We start from the raw sequence: 21,767 nt of genomic DNA, 5'->3' as shown, positions 1-21,767 counted from the left end.
GAAACATATTTTGCAATATAATTTTTCAATCATATGAATGAAAAGTTGAAGTACTAATAAAAGTTTATAGACCTTAGGGCTTGAACCTTTCAGCTTGGGATCTTAAAGCCAACATTTCTAAAGTCATTGCAAATTTTTATGTAAATTAGCACTCACCATCTAAGTTATTAGCTGTGTTGAGAATGTGCAACATCTGTTCACACCATAACGTAAATCCATCTTGTGCCTTGTGTGCTCCCTGAAACAATTTCATAAGCTTTTCTTCCTCTTCAGCTTTTTTATTTGGTTTGTTCTGAGTTCCATGAGACTTCCTGAAATACCAAGTTGAACATTACAATTATTTAGAAACTGATTTTTTTGGGTGGTTAAGTGGGAGGGAGGTAGACGTGGGAGTTTCAAGAGAAGGAGGGATGTGAGAGTTTCATTCACCTGGTAGGTTTGCTGTTTTTAAGGAGGGTATTAATCCCAAACTGCCCCAAGTAAAATAGCAACAAGAGAGTCATTCAGGATCATTAATTAAGTGAAATTTAATCTGGGCAAGGAACTTTGAACAGGATTAGCATTCACAGAGAGGAGCTGAAAATAGAAGCTGCAAGTCATCCTTGAAACTTCTGATACATTTTCAAATCTAAAATGTAAACCTCATAAATAACTCTATGATACTGTTAGAAAGCTCAAAAATACATTCAGAAAGGAATACAAAATAAATGTCAATGAAACACAGAAAGTCAGCACATTCCTCTACTTACCTAAAATTTCAATACTGTTGAAATATTAAGTGGATTATAGCTATCAATAGGTTTCAAGATAATCAAGTTAACTTAATTATTAGTAATGCATTCTTTCAGTCATCAATATTAATCATACACAATATAACAATCAATCACTCTAAAGAACAAAGATATTGAAAAAAGATCTAGGTGCTTTCCCGGCGTATACAACGTATAAACTTTTCTTGGGCTTTCAGCTGGGTACAGGTATCGATGACAAACACTGCCACCTTCTTCACGAATGATGCCTGGGCCTGTCTAGTCTGGTGGTATTTATACCCCGGTAGTCCATCCCTCCTGTTGGTTAGTCCTCATCCAATCAGGTTTCCGCTCTCCCACCTTGTTTACAGTCCAATTTCACTGGTCATTACAAATATCTTTACAATGATATTTCTTCTATTTAAGATATATGACAGGTACACTATGTGAACATTATAACATCCAGAACTCTCGTTTTTTTTTGCCATTAGTGTTAAAAATGGAACACTAACGGCACAAGAAAGGAAGTAGAGGAACTTTTCCATAATTTGCCACAGCTTCTGCAGGATCCTTATAGGTTTTGGTTAGAAAGCATCTCATGAAACAAGAGCTTGAAAACATACCAGAACCAAGGACAACCTCTATCCTGCTGTAATCAGACTATGAGACTCTTGAATAGACTACCCATATACAAAGGATGAACTATTGATCTCTCAATCTACCCATCATGGGCTTTGCATTCTGACTGCCTCCAATGCACTTCCTCAAACACAAAAATACACATTCCCCCCCACACCCGACCCCTGCACTACCTAGATATACCTATATATGGGATGGTCTACATGTACAGCAAGCAAACAAAAACACTTCACCGTATCTTGGTATGTGATATCAATTAATAGGATATTTGCACTGTTAGTTGTCGAAAGACTTCTAGTACGAGGCTATTGACAACTCAATATTCAGAAATCTCAAACACAAGAGATTCTGCAGATGCTGGAAATCTACAGTAACGCACAAAATGCTGGAGGAACTCAGCAGGTCAGGCAGCATCAGTGTTTTGGGCTGAGACCCTTCATTAGTTGACATCTTTCAATTATTACTACAGGCAACTGTTTCTCTAAACAAACTTTTCTTCAATCTTTTTCCACATATTGCACTGTAGATATATCATTTTAAAATCAGCATTTTACAGTTCAGTATAAGATACAAGATTTGGTTAAGGTATTGGTTCTCTTACCCAGGGTTAGAATTGTTCTTGTTACTTTTGGAAGTCTGATTTTTTGCAGGAGGCCCCACTTCTTTTACAGCTTCATCCCAGAAGCCTACATTTGTGTTCTTGTTATCTGGTGCACCCCAAACACTGCTTATATCTGTTCCCCACTGATTGGTAGGACTGGTGTTGACTGAGCCCCATACAGAAGCAGTACTCGCTGGTAAACTGGAATGCTAGATAAAACAAGCAAAACAAATCCTATTGAAAAACAACCAAACTGCAGATGTTGGGCATCTGAAATAAAAATAAAAATAGAAACTGTTGGAAACACAAAGCCAATCAAGCAGCAGGGAAAAAAGTTAACCCATCAGGTCAATGGCCCTTCATCAGAAACAGTTTTGATGCAAGACCTGTAAACTGAAATGCCAGCTTTCTTTCTCTCCTTATCTATTCCCAGCACTTTGCTTTTACCTTGAACTAGAGTGAATTTTACAGTACGAAATAGTTAAACAATCATGTCATAAAACACTACACCAGTCAATGCAAACTATTGTTTCTTCATCTCATTAAAATTTCCATGTTGCATAAATATTCAAAATTAGAACTGGCTATATTAACCCAAGTCACAGCTATAAGATCATTTCCTCTAAATGATGGCTCATGAAATTGCAAGACTGCATGCATACAAAACAAGTCGACATTGATGAAGTATCATGGAATGTCATACAAAACCTAGAGATCTATTTGCACAAGATTGCCACCTTGTAAATTTATTATATTCAGATCATAACTTGTTTCTTTTTCCAAAATGAAGGTCTGCCTTACAGTCTAATAGTTATAAGATAGTATGGCAGAGGTTATTTGCAACAATTCCTCACAATCAATACTAAGAAATATAGACTCATCCCTTTCATTTACGTATGCCATATTAAATATTAACACACCATTTTTGTTCATTGATTTGTTGCAAATATCAATTTCAATATGTATCAATTCAAATCTACTGAGGTAATTTTCTTTTACGTATTAATTTGCAGCTTGTGAAAAAAATAACTCATTACACCAATTAAAATTGAAAAAGTTGACTGATTGAAAAAGAACTGCAGGGCTTTACTAAATTATTTGTGTAAATTATGTTGTTCTTGCCAAAAAGCTCTTCCACTTGCACTGCTGCTTTTGAGTTATGTGCATTTATGAATAAAAAATACTCCATTTTGAATACCAGATGGTAGTGGTGGCCCTGTGTTATGCCCATTTGAGCTACATAAGTTCACCCTTATAGAATTCACAAATCACTACCCAAAAATTTGTGATATGGAATAAAGATTGATCTCACAGATTTTGTGTAAGGTGGGGTGAGAAAATAAATCAACACTGAATTAATTTTCTCAAACTTGTGTTTCTTTAACAAATGGGTTTTGTGTTCCAGAAAATTAGAGAATAGACCTTTTTTTTAGAAGCATAAACTGCCCTCTCCTTAACACAGGGATCGCCAGAAGTAATGGTTAGTTGCTGAATTCAACCTGACTGGCTTTTTAACTATTTAAAAACTTTAAATGCACAAAACTTCACTTTTTTGTGCTGTTTACTTTATAACGCATGTTACTTTTCTAAACTTCATACCTCAAAGTTAAAGTGCCCATTTGCTCACTGCATCATCTTTTACCCATTGCACTGGTTTACTGAATGCTACCCAGTGAACCATTTCAGTAATTAAATTGAAGAACAAAGTGCGTGTGCTACTTTAGTGTTTGAGCAAGGGAGAAAACAGAACCCTTTGGGCAAATGGGAAGATGAGAAAGACAGAGAAAATAAAATAACTTCAGAGTTGAGGGAGCTTTAAAAGCATTGGTTATAAAGAAGCCCATCCTATTTGAGGGATGAACTGTGGAAGATTTATTATACCCAGCATTCTGTAAACTATCCTAGCAATATACTAAGAGGGGGACAATAGGACCCAAAATAAATTTGAAGTGTCATTGTTTTAAAATAACAGCATGAGCAGTACTGGAATAAAAATGTAAATCCTTTATGAACACTATTGCAACAGCTTTGCATAAAGCACTTTTTACCAGATGTAACTCATCCCAGTGCAATCCAATGGAGAAAAAGACCTTTTTCCCTCCACTCCTCCCACTGATCCATACTATACTTTATAAACAATACAACAGGTTACATACCGAAGTTTTTTATGAAAGCAAAAATAATCTTTCCACATATGTTACCCAGTCTGCATTTTTAGTGATAAACCTATTTTCATTTGGTGGAGGGAATACATGCCAGGGAAGGTGGATTACCTACTGGCCAATTGCTCAACCAAGCCATTCTTTTCACTAAACTTACCTGGCTCCTCTCTGATCTCTTATTTGACGATTCCTCTCTTTTACTTGCCATGGTATTCTTGTATGAAGACTCCTCGTGGCTGCTTGACATGTTAAGCTTCATTGCTGCTGACTAATTAGAAGGGGGAAGCAATTTAGAAAGGTGGAAAAAGAAGATGGCGAAAGGTGATAAAGTGAAAGATTCATAAAAGAGAGAAAGACACATTTAAGCAATTCAGCTTACGTGTCATGATTCAGATTGAATACAAGCTGAGTAAAAACACTAGAATTTCAATATCAAGCAAAACTGCTGGAGGAACTGAAGAAAACAAAGAGCTGATAATTGACTACAGGAGGAAGAAACTGGAAGTTCACAAGCCAATCCTCATTGGGGGAGTGGAGATGGAGAGGCTCAGTAACTTTAAATTCTTTGCCATTATCATTTCAGAGGATCTGACAAAGAGAAGTTTTCTTGATTTTAATTTAGTTTTAATGCTTTTAAGTGAAAATGTTCGGTATATTAAGTTTTTTTTAAAAAACATATCTTTTTACATTTTTAAAAAATGAGTGATTTTCAATGTTTGTGAATGTCAGAGGTATTCAGTAACATTCAGTGATAAACTTGAGAGTCTGTGGACAATAGGCTAAAACCACACTTGCTGTCAAAGCTTCAACAAAAGAAACGATGTACTTTCACTGAAGAGAGACCCTGTGCTTTACTGTAATGTACTGGGCAATGTCAATATTCCAGGAACTAATTTTATAGCAAAGGCTTGAATCCAGGATCATACTGCCAGAAACTTAAGGCACTCAATGACCTCTAGATGGCAGAAGATGCTTTCCAATAATTCTTTACACCAATTCGCAATTTATTTTGTATTCTGTGTAACAGTAACAACGATTTGCAAGAATCATTCTGTAGTTCAGAGACTCCAGACAGATTGAGACTTACCATTCAGCCATGCTACAGTTAATTAAAGGCAAAGCATTTATTTATAGTCAATTACCAAAGGAGACACAAGAGGCTGCTGGAGCAATACATTAATTACTAGAACAACACAATGGGTGAAGTCAACTCGACCCAAAGTTTGAACCTAAAACGTCAACCATCTCTTGACCTACTAAGCCATTTATCACACTTTATCAAGAAACACAACAAAATGCTGGAGGAACTTAGCAGACCATGCAGCATCTACGGTTTAAAAAAAAGTCGAAGCTTCTGGCTGGAACATTGACTGCACTTTTTTCCTGATTTTCTCCAGCATTTTGTATGTGTTGCTTAGATTTCCAGCATCTGCAGATTTTCTCGTTTGTGATTTGATTATCACACTACTGCTTGTTTTGACTCCATTTGTATACTTGCCATCAGCTCCTGGTTTGGTGAAATTAAACAAATGTATTCATATGATTCATATATTTAAAGTCTTCCTGCAAAATATTATGTTATCATATACTGTGAAACTATTGAGTTATTTTCTAAATTACTGACAAATGGTCATACATAGGTTTTCTGAAATTGAGTGAATTTAGCTTCAGATTGTGGTAAACAGCTAATGGTATAAAATTTAATTATTTTTCAGATCATTATTGTAGATCAATGAAAATTTAACCTTAAAAACAAGGTGATTTCTATTGCTTTATAGGATCAACAGATATAAACATGGATATCAGTGGATATGGTTATGTAGCATAGCGTTAAGTGTAACATTATTACAGCACCAGCTTTAAGATTGGGGTTCAGTTCCTACTGCTGTCGGTAAGGAGTTTGTACATTCTTCTGTAACCGTATATGTTTTCACAACCCCAAAGGCCAAAGTCATACAGTTGGGGTTAGAAAATTGTGGGTGTGCTATGTTGGCGCTGGAGCGTACTGACATCCTCAGTGATTTGATATGACACAAAAGATGCATTTCGCTGTGTTTTGAGGTACATGTGACAAATAAAGCCACTTTTTAATCTTTATAAGTGACTGTGGTAAAAAATTCAAAAGTAGCACATACAGTGGCAAAATACTGCAAATGCTGATAATCAGAAACAAAGCAATAAGATGCTCAGGTAGCATTTGTGCATAGGGAAATAAGAGTTCAAAGTTCCGGTTAGAAAATTTTTCATTTAGATTAGCAGTTCATTCTCAGGCATATGCTGCCTGACTTACTGATTATTTTCAGTTTTTTCTATTTAATTTTGCATAGACATTGCATTGCCCTGACTTTTCTAGAATAGAATATTGGGGAATAAGAACAACATTTTCGAAACATCAGTGCATTACTTCAAGGAATTCAATCGTTATTATTTGGCTGAGATTTGTGGAGGACAAAGTATTTTGTAACTTCATTCCAATCAATCAGTTAAAATAATTTTAAAAAATAAAGGACACTTACTGTTCTTGGCTGTGCTCTATTTTCCTTCTGTTTCTGCATTTGCCTGAATTCCTCTTGCTGGATTTCCAAAAGTGATTTGGTTGTAACAGAAGCTTTTGGAATATTACCCCATCCTGTCAGTTTCTGCTGTTGGTTTTGCTGTTGTTGTAAGGTTTTCATTAATTCCTGCTGCTGCCGTCGCTGTGATTGGCAAGGTAAGAAGGACATAATAATGATTAAGACTTAATAAATAGAGAACACAAACCTCCCCATTTCTTCCCTTAATTTTAAATCTTTTCCATAGCTTTGGCTTCATCCAGACCCAAACTTCCTCCATCCCATGAGCCTATGAGATACTTACGCCACAATTATATTGATTTCCTGCTAACAACCATGCATTCAGCTACCAAACCCGCAAAAACTCTGGAATTATCATCCTAATAACTTACCTAATGATAAAATAGCTTAAATAAAATTCAGTTACCATTTATTAGGTGAAAAAATTTGTTTAACTGCATCTCCCCAATGAAGAACAATACAACAAAATAAGCAATAGGAGCAGTGGTAGGCCATCTGCCCCCTCGAGCCTGCTTTGCCATTCACTAAGATCATGGTTGATCAGGCTGTGAACTCAGCTCCACCTCCCTGCCTTTCCCCCTACAAACCTTAATTCTGCTGCCATGCAACTATCTATTTGGTTCTCAAGTATATTGCTGTTTTCCTGGGCACAGAATGACACAGATTCACTACTCTCTCGGAAAAAAATTGTTTTTCCTCGTCTGAGTCCTAAATCTATTCTCCTGAACCTTGATGCTATGTGCTCTAGTTCTAGTCTCACTTACCAATGGAAACAACTTTCCTGCCTCCATTTTATCTATACTTTTCATAATTCTATAGTTATGTTTCTATGAGATCCCCTCTCATTCCTTTGAATTCCAACGAGTATAGTTCCAAGTGACAATTTCTCCCTCCTTAGAGGTAAACCTCACCTCATCTCCAGAATCAACTTCGTGAACAATTTCAGCACCATCAAAGCCATTATATCTTTCCTCAAGTGAGGAACCAGAACTGCAGCTCTCCAGGTGCAGCCATACCAGTACCCTGTACACCACAGCCTCCCTGCTCCTAAATTCAATCCATTTAGTAATAAACACCAACATCGCATTTGCCTCCTTCATAACCTGTTGCTCCTGCAAACCAACCTACCACAATTCATGAATAAGCACTCTGTGGCCCTCTGCACAACAGCAGGCTACAATCTCTCACTATTTAAACAATACTCTGATTTTCTATTTTTATTTCCCATTTTACACTTATTTCCCACCCCATTGGTAAATGTGACTTCACATTTACCAATGGTGTATCCATCTGCCAGACCCTTACCCACCCACTTAATCTACAGGTATCTCTCTGCAAACCCTTTGCATCCTCCGCACAATTAGCTCTTCCACTAAATTTAGAGTCACCAACATAGATGCGCTACACTTGGTCCCTTCTTCCAAATCGTTATTCCTCTATCCAAGTTAATACATTACCCTCAACTCCACATATCCTTATCTAATGGATGTCTTTTATGTGGCACCTTACTGAACGCCCTCTGGAAATCCAAGTATACAGCATCTAATTGTTCCCCTCTGTCCACTGCACTTATTATAACCCCAAAGAAAGCCAGTAAGTTTGTCAAACAGGACCTGCCCTTCATGAATTCATGCTGTGTCTGTGTGATCCACTTCATCCAGATGTCTTGCTATATCTTCCTTAATGATAGCTTCAAGCATTTTCCTTACTACAGGTATTAAGCTAACCGGCCCATAGTTAGAGTGCTGAAAGTGCAAATTGTGGCTGAAAAGAAATTTTGGCTCTTCAGATGCCAAACAAAATTGAACTGATCCTGGAAGCAAAGAAATTAACAGGTGTAGTGCTGCAGTTTCTTACATGAGTCAATTCAGCCAAGCAATGCAGCAAATCTTTTATTTTTAATTCAAGGATGGGGCAAAGATATTTTAATAGTTTGACAAGATGTCTTGCCAAATATAACACAATGTATAAAAATAGGTAAGTGAGAACCAATTCTTCTAAAACCAACATTAGTAATTTCATGATACAGGTCAAAATTTCTATGTTCTCTTTTACATATATTGCATTACCTCTTCCTGTAGTTGCCTCTCCCTTTCTTCCTCCAATTTCTGTATTTCAGCTAAGGATAGTGCACCCTGGGATTGTGTTGAGCCTGAAGATGACTGCTGGCCCCATGTTGAAGAGGAAGGAAGCTGAAGTAAAATTGGACCAAACTTAAATTGTATTACAAATGAAAGATACAGAACTGTGAATTCAGTTGCCCTGGTGCCAGACCAGTGCAGTAAATTTCATATTTGTATTCATTCAACATGAGCAAAACTTTTCAGTGCTGCTTAATATATTAAAATGTTACCCCAGTTATGTAGATGTAAATTTTCCACATTGAAGAAGTGTGAGAATTTATAGCTTTTAAAACAACAGATTGCAAGGTTAGAGGCAAACAACCAGCTTGCTGACATTTTGAGACGAAATCTTGAGTTAGGATTTTTCTTGTTTTTCCAGATTATAACCTTAGATAGTACAGTCGGCCTTCCGTACCCGCTGGAGTTTGGTTCCGGGACCACCCGCCCCCCCCCCCCCACCCCGCAGATACCAAATTCCATGGATGCTCAAGTCCTGTATACATAATGGCGTAGCATTTGCATATAATCTATGCACATCCTCCTGTATACTTTAAATCTCTAGATTACTTATAATACCTAATACAATGTAAATACTATTAAATAGTTATACTGTATTGTTTAGGGAATAATGACAAGAAAAATAAGTCTGTACATGTTCAGTACAGATGCAACCATTGTAGCTCTTCTGGGAACGCTGATGCTGCCTCGGCCAATTCTCCCGTGATCTTTAAGTTCTTACAGCTGTAGCACTTTACATAGCTAGCCAGCCATCCCTTACTAGCCTTAAACTCCTTTTTATTTTCTCGGCGAGAAATAGCCTTTGAGGAATTGCTTTGACCACTTAATTGCTTTTTAGGAAACAAAGCGTGCACACAACACAAGTAACAACCGAACGAGGTGCGAGGCAAACAATACTCAAACAACGAGTGCTGGAGAGAGAACTTCTGTTTCTTTCGATCCCGATACGCGGTTGGTTGAATCTGCGGATGTGGAACCCGCAGATACGGAGGGCCGACTGAATCATAATGCATTCTTTTCCTTTAGCAAATAGAGTTACAAAGCTTTCTAAATAAAAAATGTACAAAATTTCAGTTAACATTTTCAGAATTTTATTGTCTTTTCGTTGAAATCTTAAGATTAAAAAGCTGAGGTCCAAACGTTAACCCTTGCAGTTCCTCTCTATTGGGTTTTACAGCTGAAAACGCCCTTATATTCCCACTCTTTTATGGTCTTAACTGGTTCTCCCTTTAACCAAGGTATTACCTTTAACCCAATTAACTATTTTAACATTGGAAAATAGGAGCAGTAGTAGATGACTCACCACTCAAGTCTGATCCATCATTCCATATAATTGTAGCTAATTGCCCAAGACCTCATCTCTTCTTTGCTTGTTCTCCATAGAACTTAGTTTCCTGATTTTACACAAAGTAATGTATTGGCTTTTTAAATACTTCCAATGATCTAATCTTCATCCCCTCTGGAATACAATATTCCAAAGCTTCAGTAACCTTTCTGAAAAGTTCCTTCACACATTAGTTCAAATAACCAATTCAAAATTTCCTAACTGTAGTTTTCTATATTTCTATAGGAAATAGAGGGCTATGGGTAAAGCCTAGGTAGTTCTAAGGTAGGGACATGTTCGGCACGGCTTTGTGGGCCGAAGGGCCTGTATTGTGCTGTAGGTTTTCTATGTTTTTCCTATGTTATGCAACAACTGTTTGCATGGAGCTCAAATAAGATAACATCTGCTAATTATCAATTCACTAGTTCCTTCTCATCTATCTCACTATGGAGATCTTTGAAATTGCTAGACAATAATCAATTATCTCATACAATTTCTCTTTCATATTATGTTGACTATCTTATCACATAGACTTTGCACAACTTATCAATTAATCTTTAATAACTGATTAGTACATTTTTCAACAGCAGCACTGTAGTGAGGCAGTTAGCATAGTGCTATTACACGCAGGTTACTAGGGTTCAATTGTGCCACTGTCTACAGAGTTTGTATGTTCTCCCCATGACTGTTTGGGTTTCAACTGGGTGCTCCAGCTTCCTCTCGCATTCCAAAGGTGTACAGGTGAACAGGTTACTTGGTCAAAAGGGTGGCACAGGCTCTTTGGGCCAGAAGTGCCCATTAATATGCTATACCTCTAAGTAAATAAACACATAAATAAATTGACGTTGTCGGTCGACTATTCACATCTTATCTCTGCCTTGTGTCTTGAATAACTATATTACATTTGTTCTCTTCTACTTCATTGGAACTTTTTCAGAACATACTGATTTTTGAATGATCATGTTATCTTTTCAGTTATTTTCAGCACTAGGATGTAGATTCTCAGATCTAGAATTTCAGCTCCCCCTCCCACCCCCGAGTACCTTTCAGTATTTTTTTAATATATTGATGACCCTTTTAAGTTGCGTATTTTCATTCAGACTTTTGATTCCCCAAGATTACCGATACACTGGTCCAACATTTGCATAGATTGTCTGTGGATTAATGGAAATAGACACTTCACCCCTATTTCAATTGTTGCTGACCAAGATGTCCTAACCAAGCTTGTCCACTTACCAGTTTCTGGCCCGTAACCTTCCAAACCTTTCCAATCCATAGTCCAACTGCCATTTAAAAGTTGGTACTGGATCAGCTTCAATCACATCCTCTAGCAGCTCATTCCAACACATACCAAACTTGTGAAAATAAAATTATCCTCAAGTTGCTATTAAATCTTTCCCCTCCCTCTAGTTCTTTATTCCTCGACACTGGGAAAAAGACTGAGTGCATTCAGCCCATGTCTCTCTCTATTTTATACATCCCCTGTTGTTAACGCATGAAAAAAGATCCAATTAATTTGTGTGGATTTTCCAAAACAAGCTTCACAGATGAAGCTAAATAGAGCTCTGTGCATCAACACTGTCACTTGGTGAGTGTATAGGGAGGTATGTATTAACCAACTATAATGGCTAAGTTTCTGAATAGTTCTGACATTCAAAAGTATTAAGCACACTTGTGACTTTAAAATGCTAAAATGCTAAAAATATTGATAATTTATAATTAAAAATAGAATTAGTTCAGAAGAAAAATAAGCTAAGATAATCAAGTAGTATAAATTAACAAAGACTTGTCTCCACAGAGGAACAGCCTTAAGGAACAAAGTCCCTTGAACTGATTTTATGAAAAATTGGCCTATATACCTCCTAAATCTGGGCTCTCCAAGTCTAGCACAGAGCACAGTTGAGAAGTGCTGCTGGAAAGTTAAGAATTCTGCATTCATATTTGCAAATGTGGCAACCATGAACTTGATAGTACGTTTGTGGGGAAAAGCCAACATTTCTCCACAAAATCGGAAACCTATGAATGCAACATCAAATACCTGAATCTCCGCCTCTCTCCGACCACATCCTGACTCAGACCCGCTACCACAGCCACGTCTCCTTCCTGGGAACGTGCCTCCGCCGCCATCTGTTACCACAGGGATTCCAGCTACGGTTCCAGGCCTCCCAGTTCAGGCCCAGCGAGGATCCCAGGTACCTCTGTTTCATTGACCATTGCTCCTCCCTCCGCTGCTCCCGCTGGATTCTCTGCGCCACGCTCACTGCCATGCGAAGATACCTAAGGGCCCTGTTCCTCTCTCTGCCACCACTCCGGGCCTCGCTCTCCACTGTCTGCCATGGACCTCTCCTACACTTCATTCTCCCTCAGATTCACACCTCTAACCGCCGTTTCTTCTCCTTCCTCGTGTCCAAGAAGGACAACAAGCTCTCCCGCCTGAAGCCCACGACGACAACCGGCTCCAGCCTGGACCGCGACCACTCGGACCTCGACTTCTCAGGCCTTCGGCAGGCCGGAGACCCATCCGCCTCTGATTCTGACCCCGAGTGGAACCAGCCCCCGGCGAGCCATGGACTCACTCGCCTCCGACTCCGACCTCAGTCCTGAGGCCCTGCAGGCTACAGACTCCATCACCCCCAGCTCCGAATCCAGCTCGGACCGAGATCCCGACACTCTCCAAACCGGAACTGTTCCTACTGCTGCTGGGTCCCACCGCCCACCTTATTCCCCCACTACCCTCTTTCCACCCAGCGACTCCCAAACTTCCTTCTACCCCTCATCGCCCCTCCATTCCTCTGATTCCTCATCCTTCCCTAACCCCGCTCTCCCTGAACATGCCAAACCCCCTCTCCCAACCACTACATTTTTACTATGGATGTCCAATCCTTATACACCTCCATTCCCCATCAAGAAGGCCTCAAAGCCCTCTGCTACTTCCTGGATAATAGACCTCACCAGTTCCCCACCACCACTACCTTCCTCCGGTTGGCGGACTAGTTCTCACACAATAACTTCTCTTTTGGCTCTTCCCACTTTCTTCAGACAAAGGGTGTAGCTATGGGAACTCGCATGGGACCCAGCTATGCCTGCCTCTTCGTTGGTTATGTCTGTGCTCCAAACCTATTCTGGTACTGCTGCCCAACCTTTCCTTCGGTACATTGACGACTACATTGGTGCTGCTTCCTGCACCCATGCTGAGCTCGTCAATTTCATCAACTTTACTTCAAACTTCCATCCAGCCCTCAAATTCACTTCCTCTATCTCAGACCCTTCTCTCCCCTTTCTCGATGTCTCGGTCTCCATCTCTGGAGACAGACTGTCCGCTGACATCTTCTACAAGCCCACTGACTCTCATAACTACCTCGACTATACCTCTTCCCACCCAGCCACATGCAAAAATGCCATTCCCTATTCCCAGTTCCTCCGTCTCCACCACATCTGCTCCGAGGATGAGGCTTTCCGTTCCAGGACATCTTAAATGTCCTCTTTCTTTAAGGATCGTGGTTTCCCTTCTACCATCATCAATGATGCCCTCACCCGCATCTCCTCCATTTCCCGCACTTCGACCCCTCACCCCATCCTCCCGCAACCACAACAGGGACAGAGTTCCCCTTATCCTCATCTACCACCCCACCAGTCTCCGGATCCAGCACATTATCCTCCGCAACTTCTGCCACCTTCAACAGGACCCCACCACTAAGCACATCCTTCCCTCTCCACCCTCTCCGCTTTCCGCAGGGATCGGTCCCTCCGCGACTCCCTTATCCGCAAGTCCATCCCCATTGATCTCCAACCCGGCACTTATCCCTGTAAGCCTAAGTGCTACACCTGTCCCTAGACTTCATCTCTTGCAACCACTCAGGCCACAGTTCTTCCAGGTGAGACAACACTTCACTTGTGAATCTGTTGGGGTCATCTATCGCATCCGGTGCTCCCGGTACAGCCTCCTCTACATCTGTGAAACCCGACGCAGATTGGGGGACCGCTTCATCGAGCACCTCCACTCCGTCTGTCACAACAGACAGGATCTCCCGGTAGCCACCCACTTCAACTCTGCTTCCCATTCCCATTCAGATATGTCCATACATGGCCTCCTCTACTGCCTGGCCTCCTCTACTGCCACGATGAGGCTAAACTCAGGTTGGAGGAGCAACACCTCATATACCGTCTAGGTAGTCTCCAGCCCCTTGGTACGAACACAGAATTCTCCAACTTCCGGTAATTCCCTCCCCCTCCCCTCCTCTACCCCTATTTCACGCTGCCCCTCCCCCAGCTCCCTCATGGTTCCACCTCCTCCTTCTACCACCCATTGTTTTCTGGGCTATGACGTCATTGCTTCCCCTCCCCCACCCCTTTGTCTTTCAAATTACTGGTCTTTCAACTGAAGCTACAAGTATTCTTCAAATCCTTCCCCATCTTTCATTCTTCAGTCCTGACAAAGGGTTCCGGCCCAAAACGTCGACTCATCGTTTCTAACTTGATGCTGCCCGACCTGCTGAGTTCGTCCAGTTTACTGAAAGTGTTACCTAAATTTGTCCTTGTTTCCCAATTATTATGACCACCTCTGGAGGTTTCTGAGGTTTCTAGGAAAGTCAAACATATTTCCAGTTCTTACTTTCATTTGGGCTAACTGCTGCTGCTGTTGCTGTTGCTGTAAACGTCTCAGTGCTTCCTGCTGCTGTTGTCTCTGTCTCAGGGCTTCTTGTTTCTGAAGTTCTTTATGACGCTCCAGATCTTTTCTTTTCTGCTCCTCTTCTTCCAATCTGAGTCTATTCTCCTCCTCCAATTTTAGCCGATTATCTTCTTCAGCACGTCGCTGAGCCTCTTCCTCTTCTACCAACCACCGTGCTGTCTCTTCATCTTTACGTCTACGTTCTTCTTCCTTTCGTTGTAAAAGCCAGAATGCAGAAGCTTAAATTTTTTCTGCTATTATACAACATCAGCACATAGAACATTTAGCAATGCTTTCCTGCCAATGGTCACATTGCCTTTACTAAATTCATAACTAAAATGTAATTAAAACAAATTAATAGATGTTGATATTTTAAACTAAAATAAATAAGAAAACTGCAATGTGCAGTTCAAATTACTCATAATTTGTTTTCGAAATCAGTGAAAGAGAACGTATTTGATGAAAACACTACCTAATTTTAGGCTTACTTCAAAATTATGAATACTTTGCAGTCATTGATTACATCAAAATCAATAATTCTTTCCCAAATTATTCTAAATACCTATATTTTCATTTTATTAACAAAACATAGTGGTGCTAGAAAGTCTGTGAACACTGTAGAGTAAATAAACAACAGAATAGTTTAAAAAGAAGAAAATTTCTATTTTGGAATGGGTGAGTAGAAGTCCTGACCTTAATGCTATAGAAATGTTGTGGGAAGTCCTGAAGCAAGCAGTTCATGCAAGGAAGCCCACCGATACTCCAGAGTTGAAGCAGCTTTGTAATGAGGAATGGCCTAAAATTCCTCCAAGCCGATGTGCACGACTGATCAAGAGTTATTGGAAATGTTTGGTTGAAGATATTGGTATACAAGAAGGTCACACCAGTAATTGAAAGCAAAGGTTCGCATATTTTTTTCCAACAAGTACATGCAATATTGGATCATTTTTCTCAATAAATCAATGAAGTATGTTTTTTGTGTTATTTATTTAATTACGTTCTCTTTATCTAATTTTATGATTTGTATGAAGGCCTGATCACATTTTAGGTCATATTTATGCAGAAAAAAGAGAAAATTCTACAGGGTTCACAAACTTTCTAGCACTACTATATGTGACTGCATTTAAAATGATTATGAAAAAACATGAAATAACCTCATTAGAAAATTGAACTACAAAAAGATTCCTATAAATTGTTTACAAGAAAATAAAGCACGAGAATGTTTTAAAATGCAGCAACTTCCTTTCCCTTCCCACATTTGTACAAGTACTTGTTTTCGAAGCAATTCTTCCTTTTGGCGCCTCTCTTCCTCTTCTCTTTGCCTTTCTTCATGCCTTCGATGGGCTTCTTCCTGTTGTCGCTCTTCTTCTTCCCTTTGCCGACGCAGTGCTGCTTCGTGTTCTCTTTGACGTCGAAGTGCTTCTTCCTAAGACCAAGCAAAGGGATAAAATTATTTTGATACTGTTTCAAAGTAACAAGGCATTTCAAATTCTCCATCTATTGCATAGTATAACATAATGCTTTTCAAATTCTCCATCTTCCAGTAAGATGGCAGAGCGCTCAAACATAGCGGCCTCGCCGGGACCAACCAAAGCTTTTTTAAGCGTCTGTTTTAGGATCACAGGACAATGCTAGACATTAAGAACTTCAAGTACTGCAGGTCTACCCCATCAGTGAGGTATGCATTGGCAGAAGAGCTGGACTTGATGTGGACTGTGTTGCTGCCTGCGAAAGAAAGGCTTCAAGGAGTTGGTGTGAGAAGGTGGTGTGCAGTCTTAACAGCGAGTGATAATCTTGAACATATTTCTTGTGATTGCAAGACCCTGTTGGACACAGGTAATGTAAGATTCTCCAAGTCCTGTTCATTGGGCTTCATGCCGCGTGCTTGCCTGTGCATCAATCCAGGAAAGAAGACGTGTGGTGCGGCGTCGATGCTGGATTGGTACTAGCCCCTCCCATCAATACTGACCTCCAGTATTTGCTCGGTGAAAAACAAGCTAGCTTGCTTGTGTGCATGCAGGCTTAGTTTATCTACAGACTGCTGAGAACTGCTTGTTTTTGCCAACACCAACAATTTACAAGACGCATCCATCATCCATCAGGGACTTGGGCTATTTTGTGACTGTACATTTACCGTTATTGTGTATGTGCTATACATGCCTTGCACTGTGTACGACTATTGGTACTGCCTTTTGCAATTTAGTCTTGGAGGAACACTGTTTCTGAGGCGGTATTTATATATGGTTGAATGATAATTAAATTTAAACTTGAACCATTGTATGTTTTACCACTGAGTTCAAATTTTATTTAGAGATATAGCAGAGAACAGGTCCTTCCAGCCGCTCCACCCAGCAACCCACCAATGTAACCACAGCCTAATCACAGGACAACTTACAATGACTAATTAACCCAAGTGGTACTTCTCTGGACGGTGGGAGGAAACTAGAGCACCCATAAGAAACTCATGTGCACACGGGAAAGAACGTACAAATTTGCTTACAAAGAACACTGGAGTTGAACTCTAAACACTGATACCCTGAGCTGTAATAGTGTCACACTTACCACTGTGTTACCATGTCGCCCATAATGGGGAAAAATTGTATTCTTTGCCATCTCTGATGAAAATTTGTAATTAAGACAGGTAGTTGTGCACCCTGCATTCCACAACTTGGGGAACAGCTACATGGAGGTATTTACACACAGATGGAACACCAGACAGGAAACAACAGACACAAAATGCTGGAGGAACTCAGAAGGCCAGGCAGCATCTGTGGAAAAGATGCACTGGAGAAAGGTCTCAGCCCGAAATGTTGACTGTACTCTTTTCCATAGATGCTGCCTGGCCCTCTGAGTTCCTCTAGCATTTTGTGTGTGTTGCTTGGATTTCCAGCATCTGCAGATTTTCTCTTGTTTGTGACCAGATAGGATGTTATGCTTTGCAATATGTAACAAATAAATGGAGTACTCTTCAAACGTTCTGCTACTTTAACTCACAGCAATGTAGCTCAGCTGTTTTTAATTCATTCTTGGGAAGTGAGTATCATTTTGCATTTCTAAATGCCCTCAAGAAAGTGGTAGGTAAGCCACATAGAACTGTTGCAATCCACGTTGTGAAAATAAACCCATGACGCTCCTAAGTGGGAGATTTAGGATTTTGAACTAATGACAAAGGAGGAATGGCAATATACTTACAAGTCAGGACAGAAAGGAAACTGTAAGCAGTGATGCTCTTATACAATTACTCCCCTTGTCATTTAGGCAGCAGAGGCTCGAGGTTTAAGAACTGCTATCAAAGGAACTTTGGTAAAGAAATTATAACGCAGACTTGTTAAATTCAGAAGGACATCAGCCTTACTACTGGATTTCCTAGCCACCTTTCTGAGTAGTGAATGGAGAATGCATGTTTCAGACAACAAATTAATATCAGATATTTAATATTCATTATACCACGACAAATAATAATGAAATATGAGGTTTGTTATTTGCAATCTGATTTGTACAATTGAGTTAAAGCTGTTCAATATTACTTTCAGAAACACAATTTAAAAGTTTGAACAAACACAAAAGCGCTTTTGGAATTATTTGCTGATAGAATACACAGACAAGCTGAAACCTATTTTTATGTGCTTCTCAATCCTAAAACAAAAAAAAACGCTAACTAGAATGCCGTGCAAATAAGTTCACTTTGCAACATCTATGATTATTTTACTGCATCAATTGTTGAGCTAGTGTAACTTGAGCAAGAGATTTCATTCTTAAATGTACCTGTTTCTTCCTCATAAGCTTCTCTTCCTCCCTTCGTTTCTTTTCCTCTTCTTGCCTCCGCAGTACCTCTTCTTGACGACGACGCATTTCTTCTTGTTTTCTTTCTTCTTCTTCCCTTTTTGCCCTAATTTCTGTTTCTCTCCTTTCTTGTTCAAGCTAAACATGAAATATCAAGAGTGTCAACAAATTGTAATATCAATCAGGAGAAATTCTTAAAAACCTTGAGTAAGCTGCATGTATGTTTTGTATCAAATGCAGATACCTAACATCATACTGCTTTACCATCAAATAGCAATTTCTAGCTCATTTTTCCTGCACATAAAAATAAATATAAATGAATAAAAATCTATACTTTTCATCAGCCTAAGATCACAGCAGCATCGGAACATAACTGCCATTTTCAAGGTAAGAAAATACCTGCATCCACACAAGGGTTTTATTTCACCTGCATGCGTGTGCGCGTGCATACACGCACAGTATTTACCTTGATTATCAACAGTTTGGAATTTTAAGGAAAACATAGTTTCCCTTAATTGCCACCATGTGCAGTTTATGCCATATCTGTGGTTTTCTGAAGTGTCCCAACATTGTAAGTGTTCTCAAAGATCAATGAGAGAGTCCAAATTGCTAAGTTTTTATTGCTGGGACCTGCATCAATATCTCGATCTGGTTAAACTTAAATAATAATTGTTTAAATGTTGATTTTACAGCAGGAAGAGAGCAAGGGGTTAATTTAGATTGCTTTAAAATTATTTGTGTGCTAATATAGCTTCCAGTTTGAGACAGTGCTGGTGAAGCATGGTGATGACTTGAGGGTAGCAAACAAAACAAAAAATTACTGTATTACTCACACCTTTTCTCAGATGCGATCAATAGTCTGTAACTTCCTTTTTGGAGTTGAGTTTTTGAACCGCCTATACAATCTGGCATTTTTACAGTGTGAAATGAAGTCTCAAAGGTGCAGGACGGTTGCAGCATGGCATGTACGGGCCAATTTGAGGTAGTAGGGCCAAGGTCCGAGAATGGGGAAGGAGCCAATGTTTGGCCATTGCTGAAGCAGATTTGGAGGTGATTTGATGCTGTAGAATCAAGGCAAGGCGAGCAGAGGCAAAGCACCTTCATGGTGGCAGGACCCAGGCCCAAGGTTTGATTGATTTAAGCGCCAGGCCAAATTAGAAAGGTCAGGTACAGGCACAGGCAGAATCAAGGTGGCAGGGCCCAGGACTGAGAGCGTATCGACCTGGTTCAGAGACCGAGGAGTGACTTGATGTTTGGATGATTTAAGCGTTGGGCCAGATTGGAAAAGTTAGGGCGTCAGGGCCAGAGGTGAGGGATGGGCCGGTTCAGCTCACTGTTCCACAAGGTTTACTCAGCTCCACGCTGAACTGAGGCTGTGGTCTGCAACTAATGGGCTCCTGTATTGGCTGCAGTGATGACCAGCTTCATGGCTGTGGACTCACTTTCGTGAACTTCAGTTCTGAATACTATTTACTTACTTTTATTGTTTGGACAATTTGCTCATTTCTCTGTACATTGCCTCCAAGGAGACAAATCTCAAGGTTGGATATAGTATACATATTATGATAATAAATGTACTTCGAAATGGGGATAACTTTTCAGATTTTTAAAACAGGAGAAATAAATTCAGTGTTTTAATACCTTCTATATGTCAGAAACTGTGCACACAATAATTTTAAAACTAAGCCAGAAGGTCTGATGAACTGGAATGGGCTGAAACTGAACTGCCTTGCTAGGTTCCTGATGATTAACCTGGCACAAATACACCAAATCAAATGAATGGGAAAAATCAGCTACTCAAAGGAAGGTTTTTACTTTATTTAACTATTTTAATGTCAGCTAATTTTTATTTTCTTTAATATTAACTTTTTTTAATGACATTTTAAACATGGGTTCTGACTGACATTGAATACTTATGAATGTTGTCCTTACCAGCGCAGCTGGCTACTTGCACAGGAAAAAGCCCTATGTTTCCCCAGTTTTTGAGGTGGCCCTTCCAGGGAACACTGCTCTTAGAGATAGAATGGCTCAGGGATTTTATTATTAGACAAGCAAACTGAGTTCTGAATAGCAACTACTCTCAGGAATAGATACATATTGGTTTTACCTTGGCAGCCTTTCCTCTCTCTATCTGCTGAATTTGATCAGAGGAAGCTTGAGTCGAAGAATCAACCGGCAAGTCCCACACACTGCCACAATCCCAACCTGAGAAAATAAATCGCAAGAAAAAATTAACAAGTTCATTAAAACCTAAATATTTGGAACTTAAAATCAGTTACGTTCTTGTATGTCAACAATGCATAAATAGCAAATGTAGCCAAAATGACTAATTCTTAGAAACCTTCAGGGAGGAATTCTGAGCAAAGTAATTCAATAACACATTCCTCGGGAGGAATTCTGTGAACATTGACAAGTGGAAAGTGGGTTTTCTAGAGCTGAATACTAATATACGCTATTTAAAAGGCATAATCATTGGTACACAATTCCCTTCTTCATTCTTAGCAACCAAATTTTCATCATACAATAACAATTTTTATATAAAAAGCATATAAAGTAATGGGTATCACCATGTGTTGTGATAAAGAGATTACATAACAAATGTCATGTATATCATACAAAGCATCAAAAACTACCATTTGAATTTGTGTTACAAAGGAGTGGCATCACAACTAATTACCAATATTTTCAAAAATTGACCATTCCTTTCTCAGCTAACAGAAAAATATTAGCCTACATTTTTTACAATTTCCATATTTTTGAAGTAGTGCATTACTATTGATGCTAAAATCAGGAATCCCTAGAAAATTAGATGCTCTGTCCTTCATTAGGGCAGTAATAAGGCCTCATTGGGCCGGCTGCTGGTGTAGTGCATCAGCACTGTACTTCAAGGCAGATGGCCCTGAGATCAAACCCAGCCAGGTCCCAACCAGGGCAGCAGCAGTATTCTCACAGAATAAAGGCCTGGCAATCTCCGTATCTTGCCATGAAAATCCTATGGACCCTATGGTCACGAACAGTTGGACTCCACTAACAACTGAACAACAAGGCCTCATTGGTTAATCACACTGACAACAAAAAAAAAAGGTAGATTAAAACAGCATGAAGGCAACCACAAAGACAATTTTA

The 21,767-nt window shown here is 39.5% G+C and overlaps 1 protein-coding gene across 2 annotated transcripts in view; it reads right to left on the bottom strand.

The window, feature by feature from the left end:
- The window catches only part of LOC140196411 (GRB10-interacting GYF protein 2-like), a 191,571-nt gene that overhangs the window by 13,265 nt on the left and 156,539 nt on the right, over positions 1 to 21,767 (bottom strand). For both annotated transcript variants that reach the window (XM_072255561.1, XM_072255562.1), the window contains exons 19-27: positions 20,749 to 20,846; positions 18,624 to 18,779; positions 16,129 to 16,284; positions 14,802 to 15,068; positions 8,794 to 8,916; positions 6,668 to 6,847; positions 4,309 to 4,419; positions 1,990 to 2,198; positions 157 to 311 (exon numbers count right to left, since the gene is read on the bottom strand). In XM_072255561.1, the coding sequence (XP_072111662.1) occupies positions 157 to 311; positions 1,990 to 2,198; positions 4,309 to 4,419; positions 6,668 to 6,847; positions 8,794 to 8,916; positions 14,802 to 15,068; positions 16,129 to 16,284; positions 18,624 to 18,779; positions 20,749 to 20,846 (1,455 nt within the window). The remainder of the gene's footprint in view (positions 1 to 156; positions 312 to 1,989; positions 2,199 to 4,308; positions 4,420 to 6,667; positions 6,848 to 8,793; positions 8,917 to 14,801; positions 15,069 to 16,128; positions 16,285 to 18,623; positions 18,780 to 20,748; positions 20,847 to 21,767) is intronic.

The sequence above is a fragment of the Mobula birostris genome, chromosome 4, assembly GCF_030028105.1.
Source record: "Mobula birostris isolate sMobBir1 chromosome 4, sMobBir1.hap1, whole genome shotgun sequence".
Classification (NCBI taxonomy): Eukaryota; Metazoa; Chordata; class Chondrichthyes; order Myliobatiformes; family Myliobatidae; genus Mobula; species Mobula birostris.
The sequence above is the reverse complement of the archived record's forward strand: the minus strand, read 5'-3'. Positions and strand labels throughout refer to the sequence as shown.